The sequence below is a fragment of the Gavia stellata genome, chromosome 31 (assembly GCF_030936135.1).
Source record: "Gavia stellata isolate bGavSte3 chromosome 31, bGavSte3.hap2, whole genome shotgun sequence".
In the NCBI taxonomy this organism is placed as follows: Eukaryota; Metazoa; Chordata; class Aves; order Gaviiformes; family Gaviidae; genus Gavia; species Gavia stellata.
Window position 1 is genome coordinate 532,507 of NC_082624.1, and position 18,824 is coordinate 551,330.

Consider the following 18,824-nt stretch of genomic DNA (forward strand, 5'->3'; position numbering starts at 1 on the left):
CTCCCAGCCAAGGAGCTGGGTCCAATTTCTTGAGTGCCACCGGCATGAAGGGTGGCGTGTGCTAAGCACAGTTGGACCAGGCAAGGATCTGGCTGGAAAACCTCCAGGAAAGGAAGAGTTGCTCCAGGAGATGGTAGGCACCATTTGTCAGAGATGCCTAACGAGGCTGAGGCCTGCCTTCGTCACTCCGAATCCTCATTTGCTCAAGAGCAGGCAGTTAAACTTGCAGGGGAATTTACCGAGGCCTTCGTGAGTTCCTCCTGTGATTCTGTTCTGGGGCACAAAGTCACCCCATTAGTTTCACGTCTGAGGATTTTGAACGTCGGGAGCAGAGCTGGAGCAGATATCGGCAGTGATGACTTGCGGGAAGGGCTGGAGGGGTTTGGGCTGGCTGTTAGGGAGGAAAGGAGTGGAGAAGCAACGGCGCCGGTCCCCGTGCCCCTGGGACGAGTAGCCATGGCTGGAGGGAGGTTTAGGCACAAGGGGAAACTTCTCCTCGCTGAAGCCAGCTGAGCAGGGGGATGGTTTGGCTGGGGCATATGTCACCCGACGAGCCCGGGAGGGCTGTGAGGACGCGGTAGCGGGGACAGATCTCATCCCGGAAAGCTGCGCGTGGAGGCAGAGATGGCTGTGAAACGTCTCTCTGTCACCCAGCGCACTGCTCTAGTTACGGCACGGAGGGAGCGGGACAGAGCCGTCCCACGGGGGACAGTCGGGGCTGGGAGGAAGACTGCTTTGGCTTGTTCAGTCGCAATGCCATGCAAAGAGAAGCTCAACAGTCACTGCAGAGCAAGTCCTGCCTCAGTTTCCCTGTGGAAGCAACCCAATTCCTGGTCTTGTTTAATACGTTTAATATATTTATCAATGATCTAGATGAGGGGATTGAGTGCTCCCTCAGCAAGTTTGCAGACGACACCAAGCTGGGCAGGAGTGTTGATCTGCTGGAGGGTAGGAAGGCTCTGCAGAGGGATCTGGACAGGCTGGATGGATGGGCTGAGGACAGTTGTGTGAGATTCAATAGGGCCAAGTGCCGGGTCCTGCACTTGGGTCACAACAACCCCATGCAACGCTCCAGGCTTGGGGACGAGTGGCTGGAAAGCTGCCCCGCAGAAAAGGACCTGGGGGTGTTGGTCGACAGCCAGAATATGAGCCGGCAGTGTGCCCAGGTGGCCAAGAAGGCCAACGGCATCCTGGCCTGTATCAGAAATGGTGTGGGCAGCGGGAGTAGGGAGGTGATCGTGCCCCTGTACTCGGCGCTGGTGAGGCCGCACCTCGAATGCTGTGTTCAGTATTGGGCCCCTCACTACAAGAAGGACATTGAGGTGCTGGAGCGTGTCCAGAGAAGGGCGACGGAGCTGGTGAGGGGTCTGGAGCACAAGTCTGATGAGGAGCGGCTGAGGGAGCTGGGGGTGTTCAGTCTGGAGAAGAGGGGGCTGAGGGGAGACCTCATCGCTCTCTACAACTACCTGAAAGGGGGTTGTGGGGAGGTGGGTGTTGGTCTCTTCTCCCAAGTGACTAGCGACAGGACAAGAGGACATGGCCTCAAGTTGCGCCAGGGGAGGTTCAGGCTGGATGTTAGGAAAAATGTCTTTCCTGAGAGAGTGGTGAAGCACTGGAAGAGGCTGCCCAGGGAGGTGGTGGAGTCACCATCACTGGAGGTGTTCAAGGAACATGTTGACATGGCATTGTGGGACATGGTTTAGTGGGCATGGTGGTGTTGGGTTGATGGTTGGACTTGATGATCTTACAGGTCTTTTCCAACCATAGTGATTCTGTGATTCAATTAACACTGACTTCTCCCTGGGCTGCCGTGAAGTCACTCGTGCCCTCACAGGGCAATGAAATCATGCTTGGCGAGCTCTCAGGAGGGCTGAAACATCCAGGACACACCTGGCCAGGGTCTGCCCAGCCCCAGCACTTTTCTCTCGAGGAAGAGACACAACAAGGATGGACCCGGTGGCTTTGTGGCCGTGAGCGGCTGCCCTGGGATGGTGCTTATCCATGCTGTGGCCGTGAAGCGTTTGCAGCTGGCATTCTTACCCACGCTTGCCTTTGCGCTGATGGGTTTTCTCCCATCTTTGATGCTCTGCATCTGCTCTAACAAGCCTTGGCTGGGCACAGGCTTGCTGCCTCCCCCTTTAGCCTTTGAGATTTTCCTGGGGAAGGCCAGAAGGGGAACAGCCTGGAAGAAAATAGCCATTTTCTGGCTCTTGTCTGGTTCTTCGCTCTATCGCAGGGAGCCACCGATGCTTGGGATGGCAACTCCCAGAAGACATGCCTTCCCTCTGGTATCTTGCTGGCAGGTTTGGAAGGAGCATGGTGAGCTCTGCCTCACAGCTCAGGTCCGCACTGATTAGAAGCAAACTTTTAGGAAGAAAAAACCCAGCAGGTTCTAAACCCCGGTGAGGCTTGTGCTCTGGTTCACCATGCGGCCGGTGGGATGCTGGGATGGAAGGCAGGAGCCTCGCGGACCTGCACCGTGCACGGGCAAGACCCTGCCACGCAGGGACATGTCCTGCAAGGGCACTTAACCAGCCAAGCTGCCCTGGGCAGCGCACAGATCCTCACCCAGGAGAGAAACGTCCCTCTTCTCTGCCTGGGGCTTGTGCAGGATGATCTCTGGGAGGATCGTGCCCTGAGAGTGGGGCCAGGTGCCACCGCTGGGCTGGCTCTAGGTGAGGACCTGGGGACACACAAGACGATGCTCGGGGATGCGCCGCCTCGTTTCAACCCCTTTACTTCCCGCGGGGTGAGAGCAGGGCCCCGCAGACCCCGGTTGCCCGTACCGTTCCCCCTCTCGCCCTTCAGCCTGTTCGACTCCTACAATCCGGGGGTGGTTGGGAAACCGACAGCTGGAGCCAACCCGCGCCAGCGCCGGTTCGGCGCTGTCATGCCAACCCCGTTTCCATGGCAATGGGCACCCAATGGGCGACCGCCAGGCAAGGCCAAGATGCCCGAAAAAAGTGATGCGGTGCCCTCCAAAATCGCTGGCCTGAGGATGGGAGCCCGTGGCCGCTGCTAGTCCCCGGTGCTGCCTGCGCTGGCCGTGCTGCCCGGAGAACTGGATTAACCCCCCCACCGGGGCACGGGTGGTTGTAAGAGGGCAGGTAAAACCCCATGAAACCGTCAAGAAAAAAAAAAGGCTGTGGTCTGTATGCAGAGCCCCTTCGACAACACCCTCCGACCGTCTTAGAGCCTAATTTAATTAAAATCGATGGATCTTACATAATCCTCAGGGCGCCACGCTGCTGGAAGCCACCCCCGCCTGGTGCTGGCGAGGGTCCCTCGGTGTGGGGGTGTCGGGAAGACAGCGGGGCGCGGGGAGATGTGGTCCCCGGGGCTGGCTGCCCCCCGGGGCCACTCGTCACCGGCCCCCCCCTTACATAACTCGCTGCAGCCCCGTGTTTATACAGCTCCAGATTGAGGACTAGGTGCGTATCAAAACATTTTAAAATAACTCTGCCTTTTGTTAGCACCGCAGCTATCTTTAGAAAAGATTTTATTTTATTTGAAAGCCCTCTCCGGGAGGTGTCGATGGAATAGCTCCTCAGCCTGCCAGCAGTTTAAAGGGACATGGGTGTGATGGAGATCTCCTTTTTTGGCTGGAAGCACTGTATTGATTGTTGCTTATCGATCTGATAAATCCCATCCTACCCTCACAACTGCCTCCTCATCCTTCTCCTGAGACTTCTGCAGCTGGAAGTGGCTGTGTTTTGCTCAAAGTGTTGCTCGGGATCCACTTGTCCAGTTGCCCCCTTCCTGTGCCGCACCGGGCTGGCTTTACAGGCGTCCTGCTCTGCAGCTCCATCACCTCTGTGTCAGCAACTGCCTGGGTCACAACAGCTGATGATTTTCCCAAACACGCTAAAATTGGGAGGAAAATAACCAGCTCTGTTTTTTCATGGTGAACCCAGGTCGCAGTGATGGGCTGCCACCTCTGCAGCCACAGCAGTGGCTCAGGAGACACCACACACCCTCCGACGCGTGACGGTGTCCCCTGCTCCAGCTGCGACGGACGCGGTGGATGCAGCAGGGTGGTGGAGGGGAAGAGGAGCTCTGCGCTGAAGTGGAGTTAGCCAGGAAGGAGCCTCGAGCCAGCCGGGGGCCAGCTCTGCACCTTTTGGGCAGCCAAATTATTGCTTGTCTCACCCGTTGTCCTGTTAGCAGCCTGACTTCCCTTGCGGCACACTGGGGAGAGGGGTGTGTGAGTCTCCTGCAACGGGCAGGGTGGCTGGGGTCTCTCTGCATCCTGGGGCTGCCAACCTGAACCTTCTTCCTCCCTAGGTAGGGCCAGCAGCGAGGGAAAGACTAGGCATCAGCCTGAATCATTAGGGATGCTCGCAGGATGGCCAAGTAGAGGCTCTGCCCTCACTTCCTGCTTCTTGTACCCAGCTCTCAGGTTTCCTGCTCTCTCCAGGTTCTGATCTGTCCGACACTTAGCATGTTGCCCCTTTCTTTCCCCCCAGGAGACAGGAGCAGTTCCAGACAAACCCCGACAGCTACAACGGAGCTGTGCGAGAGAATTACGCCTGGTCCCAAGACTACAGCGACCTGGAGATTAAAGTCCCCGTGCCCAAGCACATTGTAAAAGGCAAACAGGTAAAGTGATGTCTTTCAGCATTTCCCTTTCCCTCGGTGTGCCCAGCTTTCCCGGGAAGCCGTGTTTGGAGCGGGAAGGCCTCTTGTCCTTTGTGCTCAAGGAGCAGGATGCCTTTTTCTCTGGTGCTGCGTGTGTGGCTGGTGGGGACTGACGGTCCCAGCATGGCTGCGTTCCGGGTGCGATTCAGTGTCCTGTTGCTCCGGCCCCAGCGGGGTTCTCTGGCACCGCATGGCACTTTCTGTGCTTTTTCTCTCCTCTCCCACTGAATGCAAACTTGCACACGGGTTTCTGAGCCTGGCTGGGGATGTACGCTCCTTCCCCAGTCGCTCCCTTTGGCTTGGAGTGTCTCCTGCCTTTTGTTTGCAAGCAGGAGCTGCTGGAACGGCTCCTCGGGCACTCGGGAACTGGAGCAGGCACAGCCCATGTGGGACTTGACCTGCTCTGGGTGGAAGGGAGCTGGGGCTGGGGTGCGGGCTGAGCGGCCAGACCCTCTCCCTGCCTGCCTGTGTGGGCAGGGAGGTCTCACCCCCCCCGCCTCGGCTCAGGCAGGAACTTCCCTTCTCTGCTCATGGCCATGAGTGGTCACATCGTTTTTCCTTCGCCACTTCTGTTCCCTCCCGGCGAGGGACTTGAGAGGCGTGCGCCCGTGGCTGGTGTTAGTTGGACCCAGAAGTTTGAACTCTCCTGTTTTTCCCAAATGGTGCCCTCCCCGCGGCTGATCCTGTATTTTTCCATTTGGGAAGTCCGCACTCCCCCACCTCCTGTTCTCCTCTGCTTCCAGGGCGGCTGAAATGAGCACACTTGGGTTTGTTCACCGGCTCCAGCCTACACAGCTCCTGATCATGCCAAAAGAGTGTAATTGGCAGCAGCAACCCAGACCGGAGGGGTGAGGGAGCAAACGGCTGCCACGGGGACAGCAGGGGAACCAGGAGATGCATCTCTCCCCGTGGGTCTCTAGAACAAACCCAGGCTGTTTCTTGGAAGGATTCGGGGGCGTTCAGATGGATGTTCCATCCCTCTGTATCATATTGCGATCACGGTGCCTCTCCCTGGGAAGTGCCCTTTGTGTCAGGGGAGTTGTGTCCTTGCCAAAAAAAAATCCATCAGGCTTTGTCTGTGCCATCCTTTGCCACCCAAAGGCGTGGGGGCCTTGCAGGTGCTCGGAGGAGTGGGACGGGACCTTTCCTTGACTCGAGACTGTGCCATCGCTGCGGAAGAGCCCCTGCGTGTCAGTGGGGGTGATGTGATGATCAGGGCAGCTGCTTCCCACGCTGTTGCCTGTGGCGTGGCTGTGCCTGCCCTGGCCCCAGCTTCTGCCTGCACTGCCCTCTCGGGGCAATCGATTGTTCAGATGTCGGACTTTCCTTATCCTTGCAAGGCGCCTCCTGGTATTTGGTTCATCCATCCCTCCTGGGGCTCCTCTTGGCAGACTTTTCATTTTAAAGTGATTCTTTAAATGTCTTCCAGCCTCGGGGGACTGGAAGCAGATAGGCTGGGTCACGGGCCAAAGCAGGATGGTTCAGAGCCATTTTAAAGCTCGATGGACTTCGGTCGCGTTGTCGATGGGTTCCTGCAAAAGAGAAGCTTTCCCTTACATTCACCACACAGCTTTATCTTTTTAAAAAATTATCAGGTTTTTGGCTTCTGCCTGCCAAGGCGAGATTAAAAATCTCCCCCATTTGGTCCCTGGGCTCAGAGTGCGCCCAGTTCTAATGCTGCTCAAAATCTTCCTTATGACACTTTTTTGGATTCAGGCTGTTGCTATGGCACATTTTCGCTCGGGTGAGCTTAAGGTTTCCTTGTATGGAGCTCCAAAAAAGTGTCCGTGGAGCAGGAATGGGCGATGGGGTAGGTGGGAGCATCTTCCTCTGCGGTCTCCACCTCTCTGATCTACTTACAGGCGCAACAGGGGCCCATGGATCCGAGCGTTTCCTGAGCACTTAAATAGAGATAATGACAACAAGCCTCTCTTTTTGCCTGGCTCGGAGGAGACGAGCTAGATTCCTTCATAGGTTTGTGTTTGCTTGTTTGATTTGCGTGGGTGGGTGTGGGCGTTTTAGTGTGCACAGAAATTACTGTGGTGGAAAGCCACAGCAGAGAGCCGAGATCTGGGTTTCCTTGCGAGCACCAGGAAAGCCGGGCATTTTGGGGGGCAGAGGTGCTCGTGGGGAGCTCGTGGTGGGGGACAAGCAGCCTCGGAGCCTCTGGGGTGCCCCTGCTCATGGCTGCGCTGCCGGGACAGCATGTTTCCCTTGGGATCGCCCTTGGCATGCCCCCAACCGCTGCCTGGGGTCAGGTGCAGGCTGTCCATGCCTAGTTCTAGCAAACCCCGGTTTTGCCGGCCATGCGTACCCTGAGTGCAGCGTGACAGGACGGTTCGGGTGGCGGGGGCCAGAGGGAGGAAGGGCAGCCCCTTGGAGAGCCCGGCCACCCTCCCTGGTGGAGTGGGGATGCTGAGCAGAGGTAATTTTTTCACCAAGGCACCTGAGAAGGAGCCGCTGCCCACGTGCGCCAAACCCTGCATTCACCGGGCACCACCACACGCACATGTGAGTCCTCTTGGACATTTCTCTCTATGCAAGGGCTCTCCGGTGGCGCATGCTGTGCTCCTGTCACCGCTCCTGGTGGGCTGGCGTGCCAAGAGAGGCCTTTTTGCTGGCTGCAGGTAGAAGTGGGTGTTGTGATCGCTTCTCGCACTGGCTGGTTGTGCAGCCAAGTGTCTGAGTTAAGGCTGCCCAGTTTGTATCTCTTCTTCCATTTGGGTTTCTCCCCCTCCCTCTCCTAACACCCTGCTGGTCCCAGAGCCCCCTCAAAGATGTCCCTCAGCCCCACCAGCTGTCTTGTGCAGCCACCTTGGAATAAAACCCCTCACATATTTGATTGCTCCTGTCCCCGTGGATCCCACAGCCGCAATGCTGTGTCTGTGCCTTCCATATCTCCAGCCTCCCTGGCCCTCCGTGCCCCAGAGAAGCCCCCCAGAAGGCAACTTGGGGGTCACCTTGCTTTTTTCTCCTTGACCCCTTCTGGGCAGGCCCTGTGCCATGCTGAGAGCTCAGCATCAGCAACCCTGTCCTTGCGCCCAGGGACCAGGGCAGTCGCTGGTGGCGGAGAGCAGAGCCTCATTCCCGCACCTCGTCCCTGCGGTGAGGCCTCAGCCCTGGGCTGGAGGAAGCTGCTCCGTGCTGCAGCCTCTCAGGAGATATTTCCCATCCAGGAGGAGCTGCTTTCGCAGAGGATATCCGCAGCCATGTGCCGGGTGAAAGCCAAGCGTCCTCTCCCGTCTGGCAGAGCATCCCTTCCCCAATCCCCTGCGGCCTCGGTCATCAGCATCGGAGCTCAGTCCCAGTGTCACCCTGTGCTGTGTGTGCTGGGTCTCTTCTGCTCCTGGCGAAGCCCTGGCAGCTCCCTGTCATACGCAGCGGGTTTGGGGGTTTTATCTGGGTGTCGTCAACCAGATGCAGCCATGGTGCCCTCCCCGGCTTGAGCAGCTTTGCCTGTCTCTTGCCTGCGTGGAGCTAGTGAGCCGCTGGAAATCTCCTAGGTAATGGATAATGTAATAACATTTCAAATGAGATCTGCAGAGCGGGAGGAAGATCTGGGGGAACTCTGGGAGAGAATGCAGGCAAATCTCACTGCAGTCTCCTCCTCTCGGGCCAGAGACAGGGCAGTGCCGGGGGCCACAAACCTGCCCCTTCCCGGCCAGGTCCTCCCTTAGTCCCCTGGCCCGGCTTGGGCTCTCTGCTGGCGGTAGCTCAGGGCTGAAGGGGAAAAGAGAGAGCATATGGTCTCTCCGGAGACCGAGGCTACTGCGTGCCGCGCAGCGAAGTCGCAGTCTGCCTCTGTCTCCCCAGGGGAGAGCCATGTCACCTCCGCGGCAGGTCAGAGCAGGGTTCCCCATATGGCTGCTGCGGGCGGGAGCTGGCCCTGTTCCTGGGGACGGAGCTGCCCCGTTCCCTCGCCCCCGCAGCGGGGAGAAGGGGAGCCGTGATGCAGTGTCCCTCCCGCACGCGGCCCCTCCTCGCACGCCCGACAGGAGGCCTGGGCTGAGCCCAGCGCTGGCTCTGGCGGCAGAAACGGAGCCAAGGAGTGTGCTTTCGGTGCGGTGCAGCAGAAGGGGGGACAAGCCGCTGCAGCCCTTCCCGGTGTAGAAATCCCCGAATTGCTCCCACTCGGCAGGGAAGCGCTCGGCCCCCAGGAAGACACACACCCATGCCCAGTTCATCACGGTGACGGCCGGGCACCTGCTGTGCTCCTAACAGCTCAGTCACCGCAAGCAGGCATCCAACCTTTAAGCACTGTATGGAAGAGGCCTGTAGCATTGCTGGTTTTCTCTGTGGGGAAACTGAGGCACGGAGCAGTCGTGGTGGCAGAACCAGCTGCCTCGAATACTTCTAGGGCTCCGTGTGCTGGGCCCTGCTGCCTCTCATTCCCCAGAGAGGTTTTCTTTCTCCTCTGAGCTGTTGCTGTTTGCTCTGAAATGACAGCAGGATTCCCATCCTCCTGCTACATGCAGGTCTGAAAGCTCTTCTCTCTCTTTCTCTCATCCCCAGCGAGTGCACTTGACCCCGCACCCCAACTAGCACAGCAAGAGGGCGAGCAGGAACCTTCCTGATTATTTTCTCTCTCTCTTTGTTTCTAGGTGTCTGTGGATATCAGCAGTGGCACGATTCGTGTAGCGGTGCTGGAGGGGAGCAGCCAGCGCGTCCTCATGGAAGGGAAACTCACCCACAAGATCAACACAGAGAGTTCCCTCTGGAGCCTGGAGCCGGGGAAGTGCGTTTTGGTAAGGGCGGTCTGTGCCAGCCGTGTCTCCACACCTTGGCTTGCAGCTCTGCTGGGCTTGACCGGGAAAACTGGAGCATTTGGAAGTTTGAGCCAGATCTGGATGTGTCTGGCTCTCCCCATCTAACGTCCGTCTCGCTTTCCCCTCGCCTGTGTGCGGTGCCCTGCCTCCAGCTCCTGAGGTCACTCCTCCGGGTGAGCAGCGGCAGTGTGACGGGGTGCTGGCAGAGCAACACATCCATCGGGTCAGGCGAGGAGGGTCCCCAAGCTCCAGCCCGCGGCAGCGGGAAGGAGCACGTCTGTTATCTAGAGGTGGTCACCCTCCCATGATCTCGGCACGCGGGGTCTGCCAGCAGAGAGAGGCCGTGGCACTGCACCGCGGTGCTGGTGCTGTGCGCTCATCCTTGCTGGCTTTACCCTCTGACTCTCCTGGCCCTGGTCCTACCCCAGCATCCCAGCAGATTCCTGTTCCTTGCCGTTTATTTCTGTCTTGCCTCATGTTTCTTACTTATCCTATTTAAAGCAGCCACTGTGGCTACTTCTCCGTTTGCCTTCAGCAGGCACCGTGGCTTGGTGTGTGCCTGCCACCCCAGCGCCGCAAATCTTCCCTGTCGAGGTAGTTTGGGGGCTGTTGCCTCCCAGCAGTGCTTTACAGGTGGGTTCCTAGCCTTGTGACTCGTTTCTGGTGTGCTCCAGATGGCCAGGCTGAGGGTGTGAGTTCTGCTGTCCTGGGGCTGTGTCCACAGCTGAAGCTGTCTTGGGGGTCGTGTTGCTGCCCATCAGCCTGGGATCTCAAACAGTTGCCAAACTCCGGTGCAAGTTTTGGGGCCAGGATTGTGCTGGGAGTGGGGTTTTGCCACCTGTGGCCATCTTTGCCCTCTCCTTTTCCACCCAGGGGTTTTCCCAGATGCATTTCAGGAGCTCTCAGGGCTGTCGTGAGCCCAAGGAGCGGACGCTGGCTGCCTGGGTCAGGCAGGCGAGGCGGTTCCTGACCGTCTGCAGGCAGCAACTGTCCCTGCAAGGGAGGGAGCAGGCTTCATGCCTTCCACCCCATGTCACAAGGGTGGCAGTAAACGGGCACCCAAAGCCAAGCCCCTGCAGTGGGAAATCGAGTGGGAATGTGCTGCCGGAGGCAGAAGTGCTGAGGGTGGTGCGTGGGGAGGCTGCGCGGGCACCGCCTGGCCACGGCAGATCCGTATGGACGTACCCCAGGATGACAGACCTGGTGCCAGAAAGAACGAGGTCCCTGCCAGAGAGAGGAGCTTCTCCGACTCCGTTAGGCCGTTGAAAGGATGTGAAAAAGGAGGCGGTGGCATCATTAAACTGCATTTTTAAATGTTCTTAAGCTTCTTGAAAATTAGCTGATCTGGGAAGAGAAACAATCTTGGGAAGGAGTAAAGCCATTCAAGAGGAGGTGGCCCAACGGGTGGCTGCTCCACCGCGCGGATGGGAGTCCCTGGTGGGTGTTCCCAGGATCAGCAAGGGAGGCAACGTTTGTTAAATACCCGGCACCAGAGGAGGATGGGAACGGTGCGCGGGTGGAGCGAGACTCGGGGCCTTCTGGAGCGGCCGCGGGCAGCGCAGGGAGCGGTCCCATTACCTCCAACCCTAGAGCTGGGTCTTGCCTCGAATTAGCACGAGCGCAGGGTTGTGAGGATCTCCAGCTGGCTGCCAACATATTGATGGTGGGATGAAATTTCACTTGAAGAATTGTAAGGTAACTGGAGCAGAGTGAGTAATTCTCGCCCGAGAGCATCTCCTTTTTCCGTGCACAGAGTAGCCAAAAGCAGTTTGCGACTCCTCCCGATTCATTCATCCGGAGACACCCAGCCATGTGTTAATGAATTGCTTCGTTCACCGCCTGGGAGGGGACTGGACGAGATCCGTTTGGGTTTGGTTGGAGGGCTGACGGGGCATACGGGCCCTTTCTGTACCCGAGTTTGTGCGTCCATGTGTTGCGCAGCTCCGTGTGAACTCTGAATGCGGCGATCGGGATTGTCTTCGTCCCGTGAGATGCCGCAAGGTGCCACCTGGCTTCCCTCCCCAGGACCCAGGGTGGGCATGCAGCCGAAACCGAGCTCACCCAGTGCCACTGGTGGAGTCACCGAGGAGATCCTGGCCACCTTGGTTACTGCTTGGCGCACCTCGGTGGCTCTGTCCGGAGAAAAACCTGCGTATGCTTGTGTTTTCATGGTCTGTGAGTTGAGGCAATCCCTGCGGGCAGAGCTCGATCCATGTGCCGAGGAGGTGAAATCTCTCCTGGTTAGTCTTGTCCGTCTGGGAAAGTCCCAGTTCTGCGCAGAGAGGCCGTTGAGTCCCGTGCGCCTCTTGCAGGACACGTCAAGGATCATCGAGATCCCTGTGCTCTCCGGGCTGCTGTTACAGCCGCCTTTCACTTCCTCAGCTGCCCCTGCCCACTGCTCAGCTCCCTTCTGGGACAGCCGTTCACGGGCTTTCATTAACCAGCCTCCCTTCTTCCCCCAGCTCTTACTGTAAGAAGGTTAATTTGCCTTATAACCCCTCCCGGCTCTGCTTTCCCCATCCTATCTGTTGTTCTTATCAATTTATCCTCTTCATCACACATCTGCCTGCTCTCCAGCAGCCCAGCGCTCGCCTCTTCCCAGCCCTCAGAGACTGCTCTGCCTTTCCCCTCCTGCTCCATGAGGTTCTCCCTGCCCGGAGCCTGGACTGAGCACCAACGTATTTCCCGTCTCATCTTTTGGCACACTCGTAGTTTACACGGCAGCCCAGCCGCAGCAGAAACCCAGCGGGCATCATTTCGAAGCGGAGCGCTCTGCCGATGCCCGCGATCTGTGGCAGGGGCTCTGTCCACACCTCCTCCTGCTCGGGATCATGTCCTGGGCTCGTGCCCTTGCCTGCGGCACCGCGACGAAGCCCCAGTCCCGAGTATAATCCCTGTGTTCTCCCTTCTCTGTCACACCCTCTCGCTTGTCAAAAGTGAGATTAGAATAGCTTCACATGAGCTGTTTTTAGAAATCTCCGCTGGGTGTTGTGCACAACACGTTTTGGGATTATTTTCGTTGTTGAGGATTTTTTTCCCCCCGTTCCCTCTCTTTTTCTCCTCCTCTCCAGCATTTGTTATCCACGCTTGGGCTTTTGTCACCAAGTCCTGCCTTGAACAGCTATTACAGTCTTTGGCTTGTCATCTCGTGAGCCAGGAGGCCAAGGTAATAATAATCTGTGGTGCTCTCCCTCTGCCCTGCCCTCCACACACGGCTGGAAACATCGCCTGCTGCCTCCTCCATACCCCCGAAACATCTCCCGCTGACTTTTGGGGTGACGGCTGCTGTTGTTCCAGAAGGAAAGCAGGTGGTGAGAGGTTGTTTTTCCAAGGCCTACTTATATCCCTTGGCAGCATCTCTCCAGCTCTGACAAGGTATTTAGGATTGGGGAAGAAACCTTGGGCTATGACGAAGCCCAGCACCGGCAACGACAGGTTGTGACCTTCCTGGCAGGGTGTGGAGATGTGATGTGACACCGTGTCCATGTCACCCTCTTCACGTGCCACTGGAGGATCCCTCTTGGCCACAGATGTGCCTACCGAGTGTCCCGTCCCTCCCATGTGCCCATCTCTACCTGCAGCAATCCTCCTTGCGATCCGTCCTCGCCCAGCCCCTGTGCTTTGCCGAGCGCGCTGGCGTGGGAACAGCCCCTTCCCCTCCTGGCTGACAGCTCACGTCTCGGACACCGGCTTTGGGAACATGGGCGCTGCAGCACGAGGAGACTGCCGGCTTCGGATACACCAGCATTTCTAGGACCCTGGAGGGTCGGCCTGAGCTGTCGGCTGGGAAACATATAGTGGCAGCTTCAAGTGCGGGCAAAGCTTTTGCCTTGTTTCGAAGCGAGTAACGTAATCAGGTCGAGATTTGTCCTTGTCAAAAAAGCCCTGCTGCCTCCTGGAGCCCCCCGGGGTTTCCAGAGCGCTCCCCGAGGGAGCGTGCAGCCTTGCGTGGTGCTGTCGGTCAAGTGCAGGAGCTTTCCTCTGCGGGTGGGTGAGGACTGGTGCTCTCAGGGCATCACCCTGCCTGGATTAAGCCCAGAGATCTGCCACCGTCTCTCAGCTCTCCCTTACCTTGACCTTCTTGCACCCAAGCGCTCAGTGAGGCTCCTGCCCACGTCTCCATCACTGCAAGCTCTCGTAGCCCAACGTGCCCAGCCGAGCGCCAGGCTGAGTCAATGGAGACCGTCGGTAGAAATGTGTCCGAGAATCAACCTGAGCCCATGCTCCCCATCCTGGAGGTTGGACCCGTCCGCTGCGAGCGCTCCAGCACCGCTTTGAACCACGAAACCCCAAACTCAAGGTGACAGAGAGAGCTTTGCCCTGGTCCATGGGCATATTGGAGGCTCACGTCGGAAAGTGGGGCTCCCACCTCGGAGCGAGTCCCACTTTTGCGTCTCTCCCCCTGGAATAAAGGGGGATGAGCAAATTCCCCCGTGCGCACAAGGCGGGCTGCAGAGGTTAATTAATTATTGTTTGCAAAGCACTCAGCACTGTAGCGATGCGCACCGCAGAAAAGCTGGCGAGGAAATGAATAATTCTGTCTTCCCAGCAGGGTGGGAAACAGTATGCGGTAAATAAAGCGAGGGCCACGCATGGGGCGGGGAGGAGGAAAGGATCCCCGGGCTGGCGCTCACGGCAGCAGCTCTGCTGTCTTTCGCCAGGGGTGGTCTGCGGACGAGGGGGATTTGAGTCTCATGGGTGTTTCCCACCTGGTCCGTGGCTCCATGGGGGTTCCCTGGGGTCTGCTGGGGGGGGACAGTGGTGGGGTGCTGGGGGAGGAAGAGGGTTTGGTAGGGGAGGGAGAGGGGATGGGTTTTCCTTCCCCTGGTGCTCTGGGCTGGAGGTGGGGTGATGCCTTATAAACCACGAAGTCCTCCGGCTTCTGTTCATCCCTCTGCTTCCAGCCTGGCTCTGGTGGGGACGTACCAAGCGGGGCCTTGCCGTGCGCGCTCGACAGCGATGCCGTGAGAGCATGGCTCACGCCGAAGCCATCACCAGGGGAGCTCACACCTCACGGTGGGGACATTCCTCTTGTTTCAAACTCAGAGGAGCAGCAGTGACCTTGGAGGGTGCTCCTGCCGAAGGTTTGGGCTGGCCAGGCCCGCTGACCCACGGCTCGTCTTGCCCGCCGAGGGGACGACGTTCCGGGGGGAAGCTTGCCATTCCCACGCCTGCCCACCCAGGGTTGGGGAGGCTCTTCCTCCCCTTGAAAGTGGAACTGTGCAATTAAGAGGAGAACAAGCACGCCTGTCTAGCTGGAAAAACTAACGCCTTCCCCAAGCTGGAATATTTTACCGGCTCTGCTCTCCCAGAAGGATTAAGCCCCAGCCACCCCCTCCCGTATTAATTGGTTCCTTTTCTTTGCACCGCAGAGAGACACCCAGCTCCGTAACTTTAATGGCTGCCCGTGTTTTCCCCTCCAGAGCTGTTGCGCTTCCAGGGAGGTTTGAGTAAATTGTATTGTCTGCCTTTATTGATGATTTTGCAGAGAGGCCGACGAATGCCATAAATCTTCCTTGCTGCTGGGATTATTGCTAAAATAATACAGGAGAAAGAAGCCCACCGCTCCTAGGGAAAAAAAAAAAAGCAAGCAAGTCGGGGTTCCCGGTGCGGGATGCCCCACAGTCACGCCAGCACTCGCTGGCACCCGGCACAGCCCCTCTGGCCGTCTGGCTCCGTGCAAGATGCTACCCGTGGTTGTGCGTCGGGGAGGCCCGTGGCTACGGCCAGTGGCTTTTGCCGGCAAGGATGTCGGCTGGAGCCGAGGGGATGTCCCCTCTCCTCGGACCATCCCTCCGGGGCCGGCCGATGAGCGATGGTGCCATGGGAGGCAGGTGCTGGCGTCTAGCAGGGGCAGCACGGAACGGCGGGTGACATTTTCACCTCCTTTGCCACCTACGCTCCCGCCTGCAAAGCAAGCCCCGGGGGGAGCCGAGGCGAGAGCTCCTTCTGGGCTAGCGAAACGCGAAATCGCAGCGCTGCGATGCTGGGAGCCCCGGCCCCATGCTCTGGTGGGCAGGACCTCTAAATCTGACAGGTCCCTGTGCTCTCAGCTCCTGGGTGGTTGCAGACGAGCCGGCCCGGCTCTCCAGGCCCCATACCATGTTGCTGCTGCTGCATTGGCCGCACGGCCCCGGCTGGCGTTACCTGCGGACAGGCCCACGCGGAGGACGCCTGTCCCGGCCTTGAGCCGTGGCATGCAACGAGGTTTTGGCCATGCCATCCAGCCCAGGGGCCTGAGCTGGGGCTGCGAAGGACCGTGGTGGGCTGTTGGAGCACCGAGGGGGGAGAGATGAGCCTTTCTCCCCCTCTGCCAGCCGTGGCGGGGGGACCTGGGGTTCCTGGGCTCCCGTGGCAAGCGGGACCTCCACTCAGGGGCAAGCCCCAGCCGCGGTGCGGAGCGATACGTGGGCACGGCTGAGCTCGCGGCATCGCTGCCATGGAGGCGTGGGGCGGGTGGGGGGTAACACATCCCAGGGGCAGGACGGGGGCTCCTCTCCCCACTCTCCTCTGACCTGCACCTCATCCCCAGATCAACCTGAACAAAGGGGACGAGTACTGGTGGAACGCCATCCTGGAGGGCGAGGAGCAGATCGACATCGACAAGATCAACAAGGAGCGGTCCATGGCCACGGTGGACGAGGAGGAGCATGCCGTGCTGGACCGCCTCACCTTCGACTATCACCAGAAGCTGCAGGGCAAGCCCCAGAGCCACGAGCTGGTAGGTGCCGGCCGCCCCACGCTGCTAGCCCAGCCCTGCCCTGCCACGAGCCCTCCGGCACCTCTGTGGGTCCCATCTCTGGTAAAAGGGTGTGGTGTGGGGCAGCTCCGCAGCTCCACTCCATCTCCGAGCTCCTCCTCACACAGCATCCCTCCACATCTCGATTTTGGGGGCGTGAGGTTCTGCCAGTCCCTGGCTTTTGTCCGCAAGCTCCCGTCTCCCCCTTCCCAACACCTTGGCAAATGCCTGTGAGCTCAGACCCCACTGCACCGGTGATGGGCCCCACATCCGTGCGCTTCCCTCCGGAGCCAGCCCTGTCGTCTCCCTGCTCCCTCTGCTCTGGGATGAACCCAGGCGGGTCTGGGTTCAGCCCGACCAAGGAGCCGCCTTTCACTGCCCGTCGCTCCCTCCCGGCCCCGTGTGCCGTCTGCCCTTTCCTGGGCAGACGAGAGGAGGGTGGGTGAAGCACGGAGGTGGTTGTGTGCCCTTGGAAGTCGGTGCTGCCATCACCCAGGGCAGAGGGGTGCTGTTGCTGAGCCCCAAAACCCCCTTTGATGCATCGGCTGGCCACGCAAGCCCTGACGCCTGTGGGATGAACCTGTAGCCTCGGCTGGGGCGGCAGGGAGGGCGAGGGGCACGGGGCGAAGGTGTGGGGTCAACCCCGGCCTGACGGGAGCCTGCGGCCTCTTTGCAGAAGGTGCACGAGATGCTGAAGAAGGGTTGGGACACCGAGGGCTCCCCCTTCCGCGGCCAGAAGTTCGACCCCTCCATGTTCAACATCTCCCCCGGCGCCGTGCAGTTTTGACGGCGGCGAAAAGCGCGTAGAGTCCAAGAAGTAACGAAGTGGGGAGAGGAGAAACCCACCCGGCCGCCCACCCGGGACCCTCGCACCCAACGCTGCCACCCGTAACCCGCTCGCCAATGGTATACGCTGCCAGCACCCTTCCACTGCCTTCGCCACCCGGCACCGGCACTGGCACAGGGCTCGGCGGTTTGATGTGCGGGGAAACCTGGCAAATGCAGATTTACGTCCCGTCACCAAGGCAACCCGAGCGGCTGGGACCCTTCTCCTCTCCTCGCCTCGCGCTGGCGACGGCTCTGTTGTTTTTCAGGAATAGACGGAGCTCGTTGGGTGACATAATTATTATTTTTGGTGGCTGAGGATGCTTCTTTTCGGGCTTCTGGGGGTGCGGATCCCTCCCTGCCCTGGCCCAGGGCAGCTTTGTCCCTCCCAGGCGGAGCTGTGCTCTCGGCAGCTCCGGGTACGGGCGGTGGGGATGGCGGGGGGCACATGGGGGGAGAGCCTGCCCCTGCCTGCCTGGCACCCCCGACTCCCCTCGCCGGGCCCTGCTCCGGCGTCTCCCATGGGTGCTGAGCTGCCCTTGCCCCCTGTCTGGCCGGAGAGCCCCATCCAGTGCCGTGGGGGGGGGTTCTCCCGGGTTCACCCCCCTTCAGCCCATCGCCCGAGGGGGGTCCGGGGTGCGCCGGAGCGGGCGCACTCCCTCGGCGGTGGGCAGAGACCCCAGCCAGCCCCCGGGGTGTGCTTCCCCCTTCCTTGGGGGTCAGCAGGGAGCAGTGGGGCTGTCACCCACAACACCGTGACGGGGCGGGGGCGGGGGGTCCAGGCTGCGCTTGGGGGTCCCCGGCGGGGGGCTACAGGCCCAGCCCCCATGGCCACCAGCCCCCCACCAGTGGGCAGGAGCCCCAGAAGCATCTGGGTGTCCCTGGCACTTTGGGGTCTGGGAGGGGGGACGTGGGAGCCCTGGGCCCCCCCCCCAAAGGCCCAGCCCGGCTCTTGCAGCTTCCCGCCGGCCCCCACCCTGGGGCACGTGGGCTGGGGGTCCCCAACCGTCACCTTGCCCCCCCACCACTGCCCCCCCTTCCCCCTTGGTTTGCAATAAACACGTTTCTCGAGCGAGGGGCCTGCGAGTGATTCGGTGCCACCGCCCGGGGGGGGACGTGTGTGCCCCGACCCCCCCCAACACCACCCTGCTTAAAGGTCGGGGACGGGGACACCCGAGGGGGACGCCTGGGGACGTCTGCAGGTGGCCCTCATGTCCCCCACCGTGGGCCCACACCCACATGGTGGCGGGGGCTGGATTTTGGGGGTCCTTTGGGGTTGGCTATGGGATCCCCGGGGGGGGGGCTGGATTTTGGGGGTCCTTTGGGGGTGGCTATGGGATCCCTGGGGGGGGGCTGGATTTTGGGGGTGCTTTGGGGGTGGCTATGGGATCTCTGGGGGGGGGGCTGGATTTTGGGGGTCCTTTGGGGTTGGCTATGGGATCCCTGGGGGGGGGGGCTGGATTTTGGGGGTGCTTTGGGTGTGGCTATGGGATCTCTGGGGGGGGGGGCTGGATTTTGGGGGTCCTTTGGGGTTGGCTATGGGATCCCTGGGGGGGGGGGGCTGGATTTTGGGGGTGCTTTGGGTGTGGCTATGGGATCCCTGGGGGGGGGCTGGATTTTGGGGGTGCTTTGGGGTTGGCTATGGGATCCCCGGGGGGGGGCTGGATTTTGGGGGTGCTTTGGGGGTGGCTATGGGATCCCCGGGGGGGGGGCTGGATTTTGGGGTGCTTTGGGGGTGGCTATGGGATCCCCGGGGGGGGGGCTGGATTTTGGGGGTCCTTTGGGGTTGGCTATGGGATCCCCGGGGGGGGGGGCTGGATTTTGGGGGTCCTTTGGGGGTGGCTATGGGATCCCTA

At 59.9% G+C, this 18,824-nt stretch overlaps 1 protein-coding gene across 1 annotated transcript in view; it reads left to right on the forward strand.

The window, feature by feature from the left end:
- NUDCD3 (NudC domain containing 3) overlaps positions 1 to 16,939 on the forward strand; it is a 32,463-nt gene extending 15,524 nt beyond the window's left edge. Inside the window, exons 3-6 of the mRNA XM_059831500.1 lie at positions 4,467 to 4,599; positions 9,240 to 9,383; positions 15,937 to 16,125; positions 16,820 to 16,939. Coding sequence (XP_059687483.1) covers positions 4,467 to 4,599; positions 9,240 to 9,383; positions 15,937 to 16,125; positions 16,820 to 16,930 — 577 coding nt within the window. The 3' untranslated portion in view covers positions 16,931 to 16,939. The remainder of the gene's footprint in view (positions 1 to 4,466; positions 4,600 to 9,239; positions 9,384 to 15,936; positions 16,126 to 16,819) is intronic.
- The last annotated feature ends 1,885 nt before the right edge of the window (positions 16,940 to 18,824 follow it).